General features: G+C 45.3%; 1 protein-coding gene across 1 annotated transcript; it reads right to left on the minus strand.

The window, feature by feature from the left end:
* Positions 1-1,049: 1,049 nt before the first annotated feature.
* Positions 1,050-2,493, minus strand: LOC139388542 (FAU ubiquitin like and ribosomal protein S30 fusion b). Its single transcript, XM_071135259.1, has 5 exons — positions 2,430-2,493; positions 1,929-2,010; positions 1,665-1,806; positions 1,486-1,541; positions 1,050-1,345 (listed from the first exon to the last, which is right to left on the minus strand). The coding sequence occupies exons 2-5, from the start codon at positions 2,001-2,003 to the stop codon at positions 1,220-1,222; spliced, it is 399 nt and encodes a 132-aa protein (XP_070991360.1). The 5' UTR covers positions 2,004-2,010; positions 2,430-2,493; the 3' UTR covers positions 1,050-1,219.
* Between the last annotated feature and the right edge of the window lie 12,631 nt (positions 2,494-15,124).

Genomic DNA, 15,124 nt, shown 5'->3' on the forward strand with positions numbered 1-15,124 from the left:
AGAGATACTTTTGTAACCCTTTCCAGCTTTATGCAAGACAACAATTCTTGATCTATTTTGTTCAAAGCATGGCTCACATTAGGCAATGCTTCTTGTGAATAGCAATCTCAAATTTTGTGAGTTTTTATAGGGCAAGGCAGCCCTAACCAGCATCTCCAATCTCATCTCATTGATTGGACTCCAGGTTAGCAGACTCCTGACTCCAATTAGCTTTTGGAGAAGTCATTAGCCTAGGGGTTCATACTTTTTCCAAAGAAGATCAGATCAAATTTGATTACCAATTTATGCAGAAATCCAAAGGGTTCACATACTTTTTAATGACACTATCTCCTGCATTGTAGAAGCAGCAGGAATTTATCCAACATTACTAAGAAGGTGAAAGCAAAGGCAAGAGCTATGATGAGTTGAAGCTATTCAAAGTATTCTAGCAGGGCCTCTGAGGTGCAGTCAACTCAATATTTCTGTTTCAGGTTTGGCTGCTTGGGGAGTCGTGGTCATCGCTGACCCTGTGGGGAAATCACACAGGAAGGCTTGAAGACAGATGGAATTATTTGAAGCTGCTGAAGTATAAGCCATGGTCATATCCAAGATCACTTTGACAGATAGTGATCTTGGCATAATGGATGAGAACATGCCAAAGACTATTCTCATCATCTGTCAGTGTGACCTGTCTATAATACATTAAATAAATTGAGAACATGTGCACTTGGAACTACCTTGTGCAAGTAAGAATTTCATTGGATGATATACCATGCATATCCTGTACATACGACTAATACAACTTGAACTACCTTGTGTTCATGCCACCATGACTGTATTTAGACAGGCAGCCCAATTCTGATCATTCTCACTAAATTGGTATTTTGACCCATCAGATAAGCTCTGAAAAAGATCTGAAGTGAAAAGATCAGATTTGTCAAAAGACCAGTTAGTGGGAAAAATATCAGAATTGGAATCTTGAGTCAATTTCATCTACTTCTGAACCATCAGAAAGACAGCCAATCATACAACTGCTCAATTCACCCAATGTAAAGGAACCATCAAATTCGTGCAGAGTACCACTCTTTCCTCACTGAGTTTTATTGTATTTCATCCCAGTGACAAATGTAATTATAAAATGACAGATATTGCTCCCAGTCCATTGCTCACACTGCATGAATGGTCATGTCAATGTTGAACTGTGATGAGACAGCAGAAACAAGGCTTTGGGAAAATAGTTTTATGAGTTGGCATTGGGTCCCTTCTTCTTGCCAAATGTTGGTACCACATTCACAAAGCGCCTATTATACTGGATCCTCCTTTTAGCCCTACCAGTCTTCTTTTTCTTCTTCTCTTGCTTATCCACCTGTGAGAATGGTTATATAAACAGAGTTAGAGGTGTGGTGTCTTGACGTGCACACTAGAGACTAAGTAAACTTGCCAGAAGAGCAAGTCATGTTGAATATGCCACATTCATTTAATTTCTATTAAACACAAAACGCCCACCTTGGGAGTCTGTCCCCTGACTTTCCCCGCTCGGGCCAAGGAGCCATGGACTTTGCCTGGGATAGGAAATGGAAATTAATCCAAGCAAGCCCCACCAAATAATGGTACAGAAACAAAGACCTTAATAATTTCACTTATTTACATTAACGTTCAAGAATGTTTAATTATTGATCACTTACCTCCCAACAATCGGGGGAGTACCTCAAGAGTACTGAACTCGTGTGCCGATTGGCCAATCACAGCATCATCCTGCAGGGGTTCCCCGCACAGAAAAACCACCTGGTCATCACAGGAGAGTCCCTCCAATGCCTCAATATGAGCCTTGTGGAGAAGGGACGAGGGACGAGAACAAAGAGCTGAATGTGGTTAATCTTTCATGGTCATCAATAAACTTTTAAACCAAAAAAGTTGGCAGACCAAAGCACAGTAGTGCTATAGTTTACCTTGATGTCAGCGACAGTTTCTAACCCAGACACCTGGAAGGTGTGGAGAGTCTGAGCACGCACAAACAGCTGCATGGTCAACCTGTTCAAAATAAGATGGATGATGTTAGGTCAGTGTGTTCTACAATCCTGAAAGACCCAAAGGGTTGTGCAGGATTTTGTTCCAGCCTAGCACTAAAACACCTGATTCAAACATGGTCACCAACAGGGTTTAATTTATTTAACTAAGCAAGTTATGTATTAGTTTGTTTCTTCAGGCTTATGCCAGAATAAACGGTGAATCAAATGTCCAACAACTAGTGCAAAGATGAGTAGTTTTTGGTAAATCATTAGCAACTGACGTTATAGCTAGACTAGCCAGAGCGGTAGAACAATTTATATTTCCTGTCGACATCAACAAAGACAACTTTTTTTAAGAGACAATGTTTCAAATGTCATGAAACTTTTGAGTCCCTTTGTTATGAGTTACAAAACAGAATTTAAACTTATTTCATAGCTCACCAAAGTCTCGCAGTGTAATGATCGTGTGCTTCGCCAATGGTGTTTGGCCTGGAGATGGAAAACAGGAAGCGTTTAATTGCGCATACCTGTGACGTAGTATTCTCTGATCCCGCCCACGTGTGGTGGTCGAGAAAAATGATGTCGCGCTCCTTCATAAACAGGACCACAATTTTATGCAGATGATTTAGGGAAAGTTTCGAGCTATACGACCACACGGCAAGAATACCAATATTACGATACGGTTACGAGTGAGTTGGCTATTTGATACCCATATACAGTACCAGTCAAAAGTTTGAACACACCTACTCATTCAAGGGTTTTTCTTTATTTTGACTATTTTCTACATTGTAGAACAATAGTGAAGACATCAAAACTATGAAATAACACATATGGACTCATGTAGTAACCAAAAAAAGTGTTAAACAAATAAAGTATATTTTATATTCTTCAATATTTTATGTTCATCTACTCTGCTTCTCACAAAGACTAGGCGGTTGGAACCAAAAATCTCTAATTTGTAATCATCAGACCAAAGGATAGATTTCCACCGGTCTAATGTCCATTGCTCAGATTTCTAGACCCAAGCAAGTCTCTTCTTATTGGTGTACTTAAGTAATGGTTTCTTTGCAGAAAATTAACCATGAAGGTCTGATTCACACAGTCTCCTCTGCACAGTTGATTTTGAGATGTGTCTGTTGCTTGAATTCTGTGAAGCATTTATTTGGGCTGCAATCTGAGGCTGGTCACTCTAATTAACTTATCCAGCAGAGGTAACTCTGGGTCTTCCTTCCCTGTGGCGGTCCTCGTGAGAACCAGTTTCATCGTAGTTCTTGTTGGTTTTGCGACGGCACTTGAAAAAAGTTCTTGAAATGTTCCCGAATTGACTGACCTTCATGTCATAAAGTAATGATGCTGTTATTTCTCTTTGCTTATTTGAGCTGTTCTTGCCATAATATGGACTTGATATTTTAACAAATAGGGCTATCTTCTGTATACCACCCCTACCATGTCACAACACAACTGATTGGCATTAAGAAGGAAAGAAATTCCACAAATTAACTTTTAACAAGGCGTACCTGTTAATTTAAATGAATTCCAGATGACTACCTCATGAAGCTGGTTGAGAGAATGCTAAGAGTGTGCAAAGCTGTTATCAAGCCAAAGGGTGGCTACTTTGAATTATCTCAAATATAAAATATATTTTGATTTGTTTAAAACTTTTTTCATATGTGTTATGTAATAGTTATTATGTCTTCACTATTATTGTACAATGTAGAAAATAGTCAAAATAAAGAAAAACCCTTGAATGAATAGCTTGTCAACTTTTGACTGATACTGTGTCTTCTTTCAAAAATAATTTACGTGGCCGAAATTGTTAAATTCGAAGTAACAAGCATTAGCTAGCTAGCTAAATGTAGTAATGGATAAATTGGCTACATTTCTTTAAATTGACAATTCTGCGAACTGTCTTGTGCAAGTTTTAAATTGACACAATATACCTGTTAGCAAAGATGTCAGCTAAAGATTCATTGATCTGGCCAAGGCTTTCGACTCTGTCAATCACCACATCCTCATCGGCAGACTCGACAGCCTTGGTTTCTCAAATGATTGCCGGTTCACCAACTACTTCTCTGATAGAGTTCAGTGTGTCAAATCGGAGGGTCTGCTGTCCGGACCTCTGGCAGTCTCTATGGGGGTGCCACAGGGTTCAATTCTTGGACCGACTCTCTTCTTTTTTTTTTTTTTTTAATTGTACCCCTTTTTCTCCCCAATTTCGGGGTATCCAATTGTTGTAGTAGCTACTATCTTGTCTCATTGCTACAACTCCCGTACGGGCTCGGGAGAGACGAAGGCTGAATGTCATGCGTCCTCCGATACACAACCCAACCAGCCGTACTGCTTCTTAACACAGCGCTCATCCAACCCGGAAGCCAGCCGCACCAATGTGTCGGAGGCTACACCGTGCACCTGGCAACCTTGGCTAGCGCGCACTGCGCCCAGCCCGCCACAGGAGTTGCTGGTGCGCGATGAGACAAGGAGATCCCTACCGACCAATCCCTCCCTAACCCGGACGACGCTAGGCCAATTGTGCGTCGCCCCACGGACCTCCCGGTCGCGGCCGGTTACGACAGAGCCTGGGCGCGAACCCAGGGACTCTGATGGCACAGCTGGCCAACCACTGCGCCACCCGGGAGGCCCTGACTCTCTTCTCTGTATACATCAATGATGTCGCTCTTGCTGCTGGTGAGTCTCTGATCCACCTCTACGCAGACGACACCATTCTGTATACTTCTGGCCCTTCTTTGGACACTGTGTTAACAACCCTCCAGGCAAGCTTCAATGCCATACAACTCTCCTTCCGTGGCCTCCAATTGCTCTTAAATACAAGTAAAACTAAATGCATGCTCTTCAACCGATCGCTACTTGCACCTGCCCGCCTGTCCAACATCACTACTCTGGACGGCTCTGACTTAGAATACGTGGACAACTACAAATACTTAGGTGTCTGGTTAGACTGTAAACTCTCCTTCCAGACCCATATCAAACATATCCAATCCAAAGTTAAATCTAGAATTGGCTTCCTATTTCGCAACAAAGCATCCTTCACTCATGCTGCCAAACATACCCTTGTAAAACTGACCATCCTACCAATCCTCGACTTCGGCGATGTAATTTACAAAATAGCCTCCAATACCCTTGTCACGTTCTGACCATCGTTCGTGTGTGTTTTCCTTGTTTTAGTGTTGGTCAGGACGTGAACTGGGTGGGCATTCTATGTTGGATGTCTTGTTTGTCTATTTCTATGTCTGGCCTGATATGGTTCTCAATCAGAGGCAGGTGTTAGTCATTGTCTCTGATTGGGAACCATATTTAGGTAGCCTGGGTTTCACTGTGTGTTTGTGGGTGATTGTCCTTAGTGTTAGTTTGCACCAGTTTAGGCTGTTTCGGTTTTCATTACGTTTATTATTTTGCACTGTTTGTATTTAGATTCGTGTTGCTATAGTCACAATAAACATGGATCGCAATCTACACGCCGCATTTTGGTCCGACTCTCCTTCTCATCAAGAAAACCGTTACAGAATCACCCACCACAAAAGGACCAAGCAGCGTGTCAACAGGCAGGAGCAGCGCGAGGAGACGCGCAATAAGGATTTCTGGACATGGGAGGAAATCCTCGACGGGAGAGGACCCTGGGCTAAACCAGGGGAGTGTAGCCGCCCAAAGGTGCAGCAGGAGAAGAGGCAACAGGAGCAGCCCAAAGAGGAGGTATGGACATGGGAGGACGAATTAGAAGGAAGAGGACCCTGGGCTCAGCCAGGAGAATATCGCCGCCCCAAAGAAGAAATGGAGGCGGCGAAAGCTGAGAGGCGCAGATATGAGGAGGCAGCACGACGTAGCGGATGGAAGCCTGAGAGGCAGCCCCAAAAATTTCTTGGGGGGGGGCTAACAGGGAGTATGGCTACGTCAGGTAGGAGACCTGGGCAGACTCCCTGTGCTTACCGGGGGGCTAGAGAGACCGGACAGGCACCGTGTTATGCAGTGGTGCGCACTGTGTCTCCAGTGCGGGTGCATAGCCCGGTGCGGTATATTCCAGCTCCGCGTGTCGGCCGGGCTAGATTGAGCGTCGAGCCTAATGCCATGAAGCCGGCTCTACGCAGCTGGTCCCCAGTGCGTCTCCTTGGGCCGGCTTACATGGCACCAGCCTTGCGCTCGGTGTCTCCGGTTCGCCTGCATAGCCCAGTGCGGGCTATTCCACCTCGCCGCACTGGCAGGGCGACCGTGAGCATTCAACCAGGTAAGGTTGGGCAGGCTCGGTGCTCAAGAGCTCCAGTGCGCCTGCACGGTCCGGTTTTTCCAGTACCACCTCCACACCCCAGCCCTCCGGTAGCAGCTCCCCGCACCAGGCTTCCTGTGCGTGTCCTCGGCCCAGTACCACCAGTGCCAGCACCACGCATCAGGCCTACAGTGCGCCTCGCCTGTCCAGCGCTGCCAGAGCCTTCCTTCTCTACAGCGCTGCCGGAGTCTCCCGCCTGTTCAGAACTGCCAGTCTGCATGGAGCTGCCAGTCTGCATGGAGCTGCCAGTCTGCATGGAGCTGCCAGTCTGCATAGAGCTGCCAGTCTGCATAGAGCTGCCAGTCTGCAAGGAGCTGCCAGTCTGCAAGGAGCTGCCAGTCTGCATAGAGCTGCCAGTCTGCAAGGAGCTGCCAGTCTGCAAGGAGCCGCCAGAGCTGCCTTTCTGCAGGATGCCGCCAAAGCTGCCAGTCTGCAAGGAGCCGCCAGAGCTGCCAGTCTGCAAGGAGCCGCCAGAGCTGCCAGTTAGCATGGAGCAGCCAGGGCCGCCAGTCAGCATGGAGCAGCCAGGGCCGCCAGTCAGCATGGAGCAGCCAGGGCCGCCAGTCAGCATGGAGCAGCCAGGGCCGCCAGTCAGCATGGAGCAGCCAGTCAGCATGGAGCAGCCAGAGCAGCCAGTCAGCATGGAGCAGCCAGGGCCGCCAGTCAGCATGGAGCAGCCAGGGCCGCCAGTCAGCATGGAGCAGCCAGGGCCGCCAGTCAGCATGGAGCAGCCAGTCAGCATGGAGCAGCCAGAGCAGCCAGTCAGCATGGAGCAGCCAGTCAGCATGGAGCAGCCAGAGCAGCCAGTCAGCATGGAGCAGCCAGAGCTGCCAGTCAGCATGGAGCAGCCAGTCAGCATGGAGCAGCCAGAGCTGCCAGTCATCATGGAGCAGCCAGTCAGCATGGAGCAGCCAGTCGACCAGACTCTTCCAGATCTGCCAGTCGACCAGACTCTTCCAGATCTGCCAGTCGACCAGACTCTTCCAGATCTGCCAGTCGACCAGACTCTTCCAGATCTGCCAGTCGACCAGACTCTTCCAGATCTGCCAGTCGACCAGACTCTTCCAGATCTGCCAGTCGACCAGACTCTTCCAGATCTGCCAGTCGACCAGACTCTTCCAGATCCGCCAGTCGACCAGACTCTTCCAGATCCGCCAGTCGACCAGACTCTTCCAGATCCGCCAGTCGACCAGACTCTTCCAGATCCGCCAGTCGACCAGACTCTTCCGGATCCGCCAGTCGACCAGACTCTTCCGGATCCGCCAGTCGACCAGACTCTTCCGGATTCGCCAGTCAGCCAGGATCTTCCAGAACCGCCAGCCAGCCAGGATCTGCCGGATCCAACCACCTGCCTGAGCTTCCTCTCAGTGCTGAGCTTCCTCTCAGTGCTGAGCTTCCTCTCAGTGCTGAGCTACCCATCAGTCCCGAGCTACCTCTGTCCCGAGCTGCCCCTCTGTCCCGAGCGGTCTTTAAGGAGGGTAACCTATCTAGGGACGCTAAGGAGGTGGACTAAAACTGTTATGGAGTGGGGTCCACGTCCAGCGCCAGAGCCGCCACCGCGGACAGATGCCCACCCACACCCTCCCCCATAGGTTTAAGTTGTGCGTCCGGAGTCCGCACCTTGGAGGGGGGGTACTGTCACGTTCTGACCATCGTTCGTGTGTGTTTTCCTTGTTTTAGTGTTGGTCAGGACGTGAACTGGGTGGGCATTCTATGTTGGATGTCTTGTTTGTCTATTTCTATGTCTGGCCTGATATGGTTCTCAATCAGAGGCAGGTGTTAGTCATTGTCTCTGATTGGGAACCATATTTAGGTAGCCTGGGTTTCACTGTGTGTTTGTGGGTGATTGTCCTTAGTGTTAGTTTGCACCAGTTTAGGCTGTTTCGGTTTTCATTACGTTTATTATTTTGCACTGTTTGTATTTAGATTCGTGTTGCTATAGTCACAATAAACATGGATCGCAATCTACACGCCGCATTTTGGTCCGACTCTCCTTCTCATCAAGAAAACCGTTACAACCCTACTCAACAAATTGGATGCAGTCTATCACAGTGCAATCTGTTTTGTCACCAAAGCCCCATATACTACCCACCATTGTGACCTGTACACTCTCGTTGGCTGGCCCTCGCTTCATACTCGTCGCCAAACCCACTGGCTCCATGTCATCTACAAGACCCTGCTAGGTAAAGTCCCCTCTTATCTCAGCTCGCTGGTCACCATAGCATCTCCCACCGGTAGCACACGCTCCAGCAGGTATATCTCTCTAGTCACCCCCAAAATCAATTATTTCTTTGGCCACCTCTCCTTCCAGTTCTCTGCTGCCAATGACTGTAACGAACTACAAAAATCTCTGAAACTGGAAACACTTATCTCCCTCACTAGCTTTAAGCACCAACTGTCAGAGAAGCTCACAGATTACTGCACCTGTACATAGCCCACCTATAATTTAGCCCAAACAACTACCTCTTTCCCTACTGTATTTATTTATTTATTTTGCTCCTTTGCACCCCATTATTTTTATTTCTACTTTGCACATTCTTCCACTGCAAATCTACCATTCCAGTGTTTTACTTGCTATATTGTATTTACTTTGCCACCATGGCCTTTTTTTGCCTTTACCTCCCTTATCTCACCTCATTTGCTCACATCGTATATAGACTTGTTTCTACTGTATTATTGACTGTATGTTTGTTTTACTCCATGTGTAACTCTGTGTCGTTGTATGTGTCGAACTGAATTGCTTTATCTTGGCCAGGTCGCAATTGTAAATGAGAACTTCTTCTCAACTTGCCTACCTGGTTAAATAAAGGTGAAAAAAAAAAAAAAGATAATGTGCAGGAGCTTGCAGGGATTTGTAGTTTTGCATGATGTCAAATCAAATTTGATTGGTCACATACACATGGTTATAAGATGTTAATGCGAGTGTAGCGAAATGCTTGTCGTTCTAGTTGACAGTGCAGTAATGTCTAACAAGTAATCAAACAATTTCACAACAACGACCTTATGCACACAAGTGTAAAGGAATGAATAAGAATATGTATATATAAATCTATGGATGAGCGATGGCCGTGCGGCATAGGAAAGATGCAGTAAATGGTATAGAGTACACTATATCAAATCAAATTTATTTCAAATCAAATGTATTTATATAGCCCTTCTTACATCAGCTGATATCTCAAAGTGCTGTACAGAAACCCAGCCTAAAACCCCAAACAGCAAGCAATGCAGGTGTAGAAGCACGGTGGCTAGGAAAAACTCCCTAGAAAGGCCAAAACCTATGAAGAAACCTAGAGAGGAACCAGGCTATGAGGGGTGGCCAGTCCTCTTCTGGCTGTGCTGGGTGGAGATTATAGCAGAACATGGCCAAGATGTTCAAATGTTCATAAATGACCAGCATGGTCAAATAATAATAAGTAGTTGTCGAGGGTGCAACAGGTCAGCACCTCAGGAGTAAATGTCAGTTGGCCGATCATTGAGAGTATCTCTACCGCTCCTGCTGTCTCTAGAGAGTTGAAAACAGCAGATCTGGGACAGGTAGCACATCCGGTGAACAGGGCAGGGTTCCATAGCCACAGACAGAACAGTTGAAACTGGAGCAGCAGTACGGCCAGGTGGACTGGGGACAGCAAGGAGTCATCATGCCAGGTAGTCCTGAGTTATGGTCCTAAGGCTCAGGTCCTCGAGAGAGAGAGAGAGAGAGAGAGAGAGAGAGAGAGAGAAAGAAAGAGAGAATTAGAGAGCATACTTACATTCACACAGGACACCGGATAAGACAGGAGAAATACTCCAGATATAACAGACTGACCCTAGCCCCCCGACACATAAACTACTGCAGCAAAAATATTGGAGGCTGAGACAGGAGGGGTCAGGAGACACTGTGGCCCCATCCGATGATACCCCCGGACAGGGCCAAACAGGAAGGATGTAACCCCAGCCACTTTGACAAAGCACAGCCCCCACACCACTAGAGGGATATCTTCATCCACCAACTTACCATCCTGAGACAAGGCTGAGTATAGCCCACAAAGATCTCCGCCACGGCACAACCCAAGGGGGGCGCCAACCCAGACAGGAAGATCACATCAGTGACTCAACCCACTCAAGTGATGCACCCCTCCGAGGGACGGCATGGAAGAGCACCAGTAAGTCAGTGACTCAGCCCCTGTAATAGGGTTAGAGGCAGAGAATCCCAGTGGAGAGAGGGGAACCGGCCAGGCAGAGACAGCAAGGGCAGTTCGTTGCTCCAGAGCCTTTCCGTTCACATATACATATAAGATGAGTAATGTAGGGTATGTAAACATTGTATAAAGTGGCATTGTTTAAAGTGACAAGTGATACATTTATTGCATCCAATTATTAAAGTGGCTAGAGATATGATTCTGTATGTTGGCAGCAGCCACTCAGTGTTAGTGAAGGCTGTTTAACGGTCCGATGGCCTTGAGATTGAAAAACAGCTTCTATCTCTCGGTCTACTTTGATGCAAATGAGCATTTTCGAATCTGAGAGTAAATAGAGCAGAATATATTGATAAGTCACCTTGTCAGAGAGAGATTGACATGGTTATTAAAACGTCATGCCAGGCTGGGCCTACACAAAGCACAACCCTTATTTCAAGTGTTTCTAAAATACCCAATGGGAAAAATGATTGGTGGAAAAACAATTGGAACCATTTCCCTGTTTGACCCCCATTTGATCTTGTTAGTCACTCAGATAACATATTAACATGACAAAATGTGTAGAATTTCAGGAAATAAGCTTTAAAACGGCAAAAAATAATCTGCACCCCATTGCAAAATGTACAGAATTGCAGCAAATTAACTATTCAACTTTTTCTCTCCGCATTCAAGAGAGGGGGGGACAAACCAAATATCCCCTATTTATTTAGTTATTTCACCTTTATTTTACCAGGTAGGCCAGTTGAGAACAAGTTCTCATTTACAACTGGGACCTGGCCAAGATAAAGCATAGCAGTGCGACAAAAACAACAACACAGAGTTACACATAAACGTACAGTCAATAACAGAAAAGAAAATAAAAATAGAAAGATCTATGTACAGTGTGTGCGAATGTAGAAGAGTAGGGAGGTGGGCAATAAATAGGCCATAGAGGCAAAAATAATTACAATTTAGCATTAATACTGAAGTGATACTGTATATGTGCAGATGAGGATGTGCAAGTAGAGATACTGGGGTGCAAAAGAGCAAGAGGGTAGGTAATAATATGGGGATGAGGTAGTCGGGTGGGCTATTTACAGATTGGCTGTGTACAGGTACAGTGATCGGTAAGCTGCTCTGACAGATGATAATAAAAGTTAGAGAGGGAGATATAGGACTCCAGCTTCAGTGATTTTTGCAATTCGTTCCAGTTATTGGCAGCAGAGAACTGGAAGGAAATGCGGCCAATGGAGGAGTTGGCTTTGGGGATAACCAGTGAAATATACCTGCTGGAGCGCATGCTACGAGTGGGTGCTGCTATGGTGACCAGTGAGCTGAGATAAGGCGGGGCTTTGCCTAGCAAAGACTTATAGATGACCTGGAGCCAGTGGATTTGGCGACAGATATATAGTGAGGGCCAGCCAACGAGAGCATAGAGGTCACAGTGGTGGGTAGTATATGGGGCTTTAGTGATAAAACGGATGGCACTGTGATAGACTACATCCAGTTTGCTGAGTAGAGTGTTGGAGGCTATTTTGTAAATTACATCGCCGAAGTCAAGGATCGGTAGGATAGTCAGTTTAACGAGGGTATGTTTGGCGGCATGAGTGAAGGAGGCTTTGTTGTGAAATAGGAAGCCAATTCTAGATTTAATTTTGGATTGGAGATGTTTAATGTGAGTATGGAAGGAAAGTTTACAGTCTAACCAGACACCTAGGTATTTGTAGTGAAGAGCATGCGCTTAGTTTTACTAGAATTTAAAAGCAGTTGGAGGCCACAGAAGGAGTGTTGTATGGCGTTGAAGCTCGTTTGGAGGTTTGTTAACACTGTGTCCAAAGAAGGGCCAGATGTATACAGAATGGTGTCGTCTGCGTAGAGGTGGATCAGAGAATCACCAGCAGTAAGAGCGACATCATTGATATACACAGAGAAAAGAGTCAGCCCGAGAACTGAACCTTGTGGCACCCCCATAGAGACTGCCAGAGGTCCGGACAACAGGCCCTCCGATTTGACACACTGAAATCTATCTGAGAAGTAGTTGGTGAACAAGGCGAGGCAGTCATTTGAGAAGCCAAGGCTATTGAGTCTAAGAATCCGGTGATTGACAGAGTCGAAAGCCTTGGCCAGGTCGATGAAGACGGCTGCACAGTACTGTCTTTTATTGATGGCGGTTATGATATCGTTTAGGACCTTGAGCATGGCTGAGGTGCACCCATGACCAGCTCGGAAACCAGATTGCATAGTGGAGAAGGTATGGTGGGATTCGAAATGGTCGGTGATCTGTTTATTAACTTGGCTTTTGAAGATTTTAGAAAGGCAGGGCAGAATGGAAATACGTAGGTCTATAAAAGTTTGGGTCTAAGGTGTCTCCCCCTTTGAAGAGGGGGATGACTGCGGCAGCTTTCCAATATTTGGGGATCTCAGACAATACAAAAGAGAGGTTGAATAGGCTAGTAATAGGGGTTGCAACAATTTTTGCAGAAAATTGAAGAAAGAGAGGGCCCTAGGGCCTGCCCTGCATAAATGTGTGGAATTGGGATGGATTGAATGACAGACACTGCTTATTTTCCCTTTTCAATGCATTTGTCAATTAATTTTTTCATGAATGAGTTATCAGGAGCACGCGAGAATACTTTTCTCCCTGTCACTTTCCCTTCAAAAACAGACATTGTGTATCTCAGCTGGAGAAGCCAAGAGTGGGATATTAGCATCTACAGAAGAATACAAATTTGTGGAACAACTGATATCACCTTCACGAGTGCCCTTTCCCCCTAAACATGATGGTCCTTCCCCATTTGGCTGGAATCCTCCATCAGGTGAAGCTTGACACCTTACGTTATCCTTTGTTTTAAGGCAAATGGTGAGCAATGGCTTCATTTATCACACTGATTCAGCTTCTGCTTCAAATACCTTACTACATTTAAATGTGTTGTTCGAGTTGTTTTACGCTTCTAATATTCTGTACATGATTTATCTGCCAACACTTAGTTGTTTATAGTCTCATACACACATCTCTCATAGGCCTTTTCTCAATTGGATTTGCTGAACTCCTGTGTCCTCTCTCCGTCCTCTCTCGCCTCCTTTTGAAAAAAGTCAAAGATAATGAAGGAGGGGAGGCGAGTAGAGGGAAGGTGTATCAGATGTGCTTGTTTGAAATGAAACGGTCCTTCTCCACTGCACGTCATCAGGCAAATTAAGTTTACAGGGGTGGAATCCCAAAAGAAATGTGTAATGTGCTAAAAACACATTTAGTTGTTGTGCTAGACGTTTTATAGATAGTTTTTAAATGTTTGCATGCTTTTCTCCTTTGAGAAAGAAATATCTGATTCAAATGGGGTGTGGAAGATTTCAAAACTCTTCCGTTGGTAGGTTACACAGAATTCGGTAGGATACATATGACTATCCTTGATGAAAGTGGCTATCGAGGAGGGCCGGACACTCTTCCATTAGCCTATAAACAAATGAACACTCTCCTCGACCATGTCAGTCTCCACGTCATGGAGGAGAGAGGAAAGAGGACAGACTTTTTCTCAAATGAGACCATAGTCTCAGCAAACACACTTTGGGTATCAGGTGCTATTTACTTTATGGTTGATTAACCTCAATTAAATATTTTTCCTATTTTTCTCACCCCCTTTAACCCAACATTTTATAGAGGTGCCTCTTGCTTTACCATGCTGTAAAATAATACCACAGCTTATCAGTGGAGGTTCCTCAGATGAGAAAGAGGAGGACCATCCTCAGTGAATTTCATAAAAATGAAATTGTAAAATATTTAAAGTTATAATTTTTAGATAAATCTATAATAAGAATATTCACGTCACCAAATAATTGATTAAAATACTGTTTTGCAATGAAGGTCTACAGTAGCCTCAACAGCACTAGGGTAGGATAGCACCACGGTGTAGCCGGAGGACAGCTAGCTTCCGTCCTCCTCTGAGTACATTGACTCCAATACAAAAACCTAGGAGACTCATGGTTTGACCCCCTTCCATAGACTTACATAGTAATTATGGCAACTTCCAGAGGACGTCCTCCAACCTATCAGAGCTCTTGCAGCATGAACTGGCATGTTGTCCACCAAATCAAAGGATAAATAATTAATTTAGTACTGGAAGCATAAGCTACAGCTAGCTAGCACTGCAGTGCATCAAATGTGGTGAGTAGTTGACTCGAAAAAAGAAAGACAATAGTTGAACAGTTTTGAACAAATTAATTTCCTCTAAAATGAAGGAGCCGCAAGAGAGAGAGATTTTGTAGTTTCATTTTCACTTACTTAGTTAGCAAATGCAGCTAGCTAGTTTAGCCTACTCAAACACCCTGCTCAAACAAATGGATGCTATGTTAGCCAGCTAGCTATGACTATCCAACACAACACTGAAACTCTTCCAAGTCAGGGTAAGCTTTTGGTTTTACAAATGTATTGCCACCAGGGCCTGCGGATGTAAGTGCTAACTAAACTGCTTACTGACTGTGCATTAACGTTACTGCATGATTGTAACATATGACGTTACTTTAGCTAATATGTTGACAACGGTATAGGCTGTGTATAGCGTTTAAGATATGGTTTGGCTTGGAAAGTTATTTTTGCCTGGTCACATACATCTGTGTTGTGCATTGAAGTCCACAAGCGAAGGGAAAAGGTGAGAGGAGGAGAGCGCATAGATGCGAGAAGGAATACAACGTGGCTGCTATGATAGTGAGCT

Source organism: Oncorhynchus clarkii, chromosome 29 (assembly GCF_045791955.1).
Source record: "Oncorhynchus clarkii lewisi isolate Uvic-CL-2024 chromosome 29, UVic_Ocla_1.0, whole genome shotgun sequence".
NCBI lineage: Eukaryota > Metazoa > Chordata > Actinopteri > Salmoniformes > Salmonidae > Oncorhynchus > Oncorhynchus clarkii.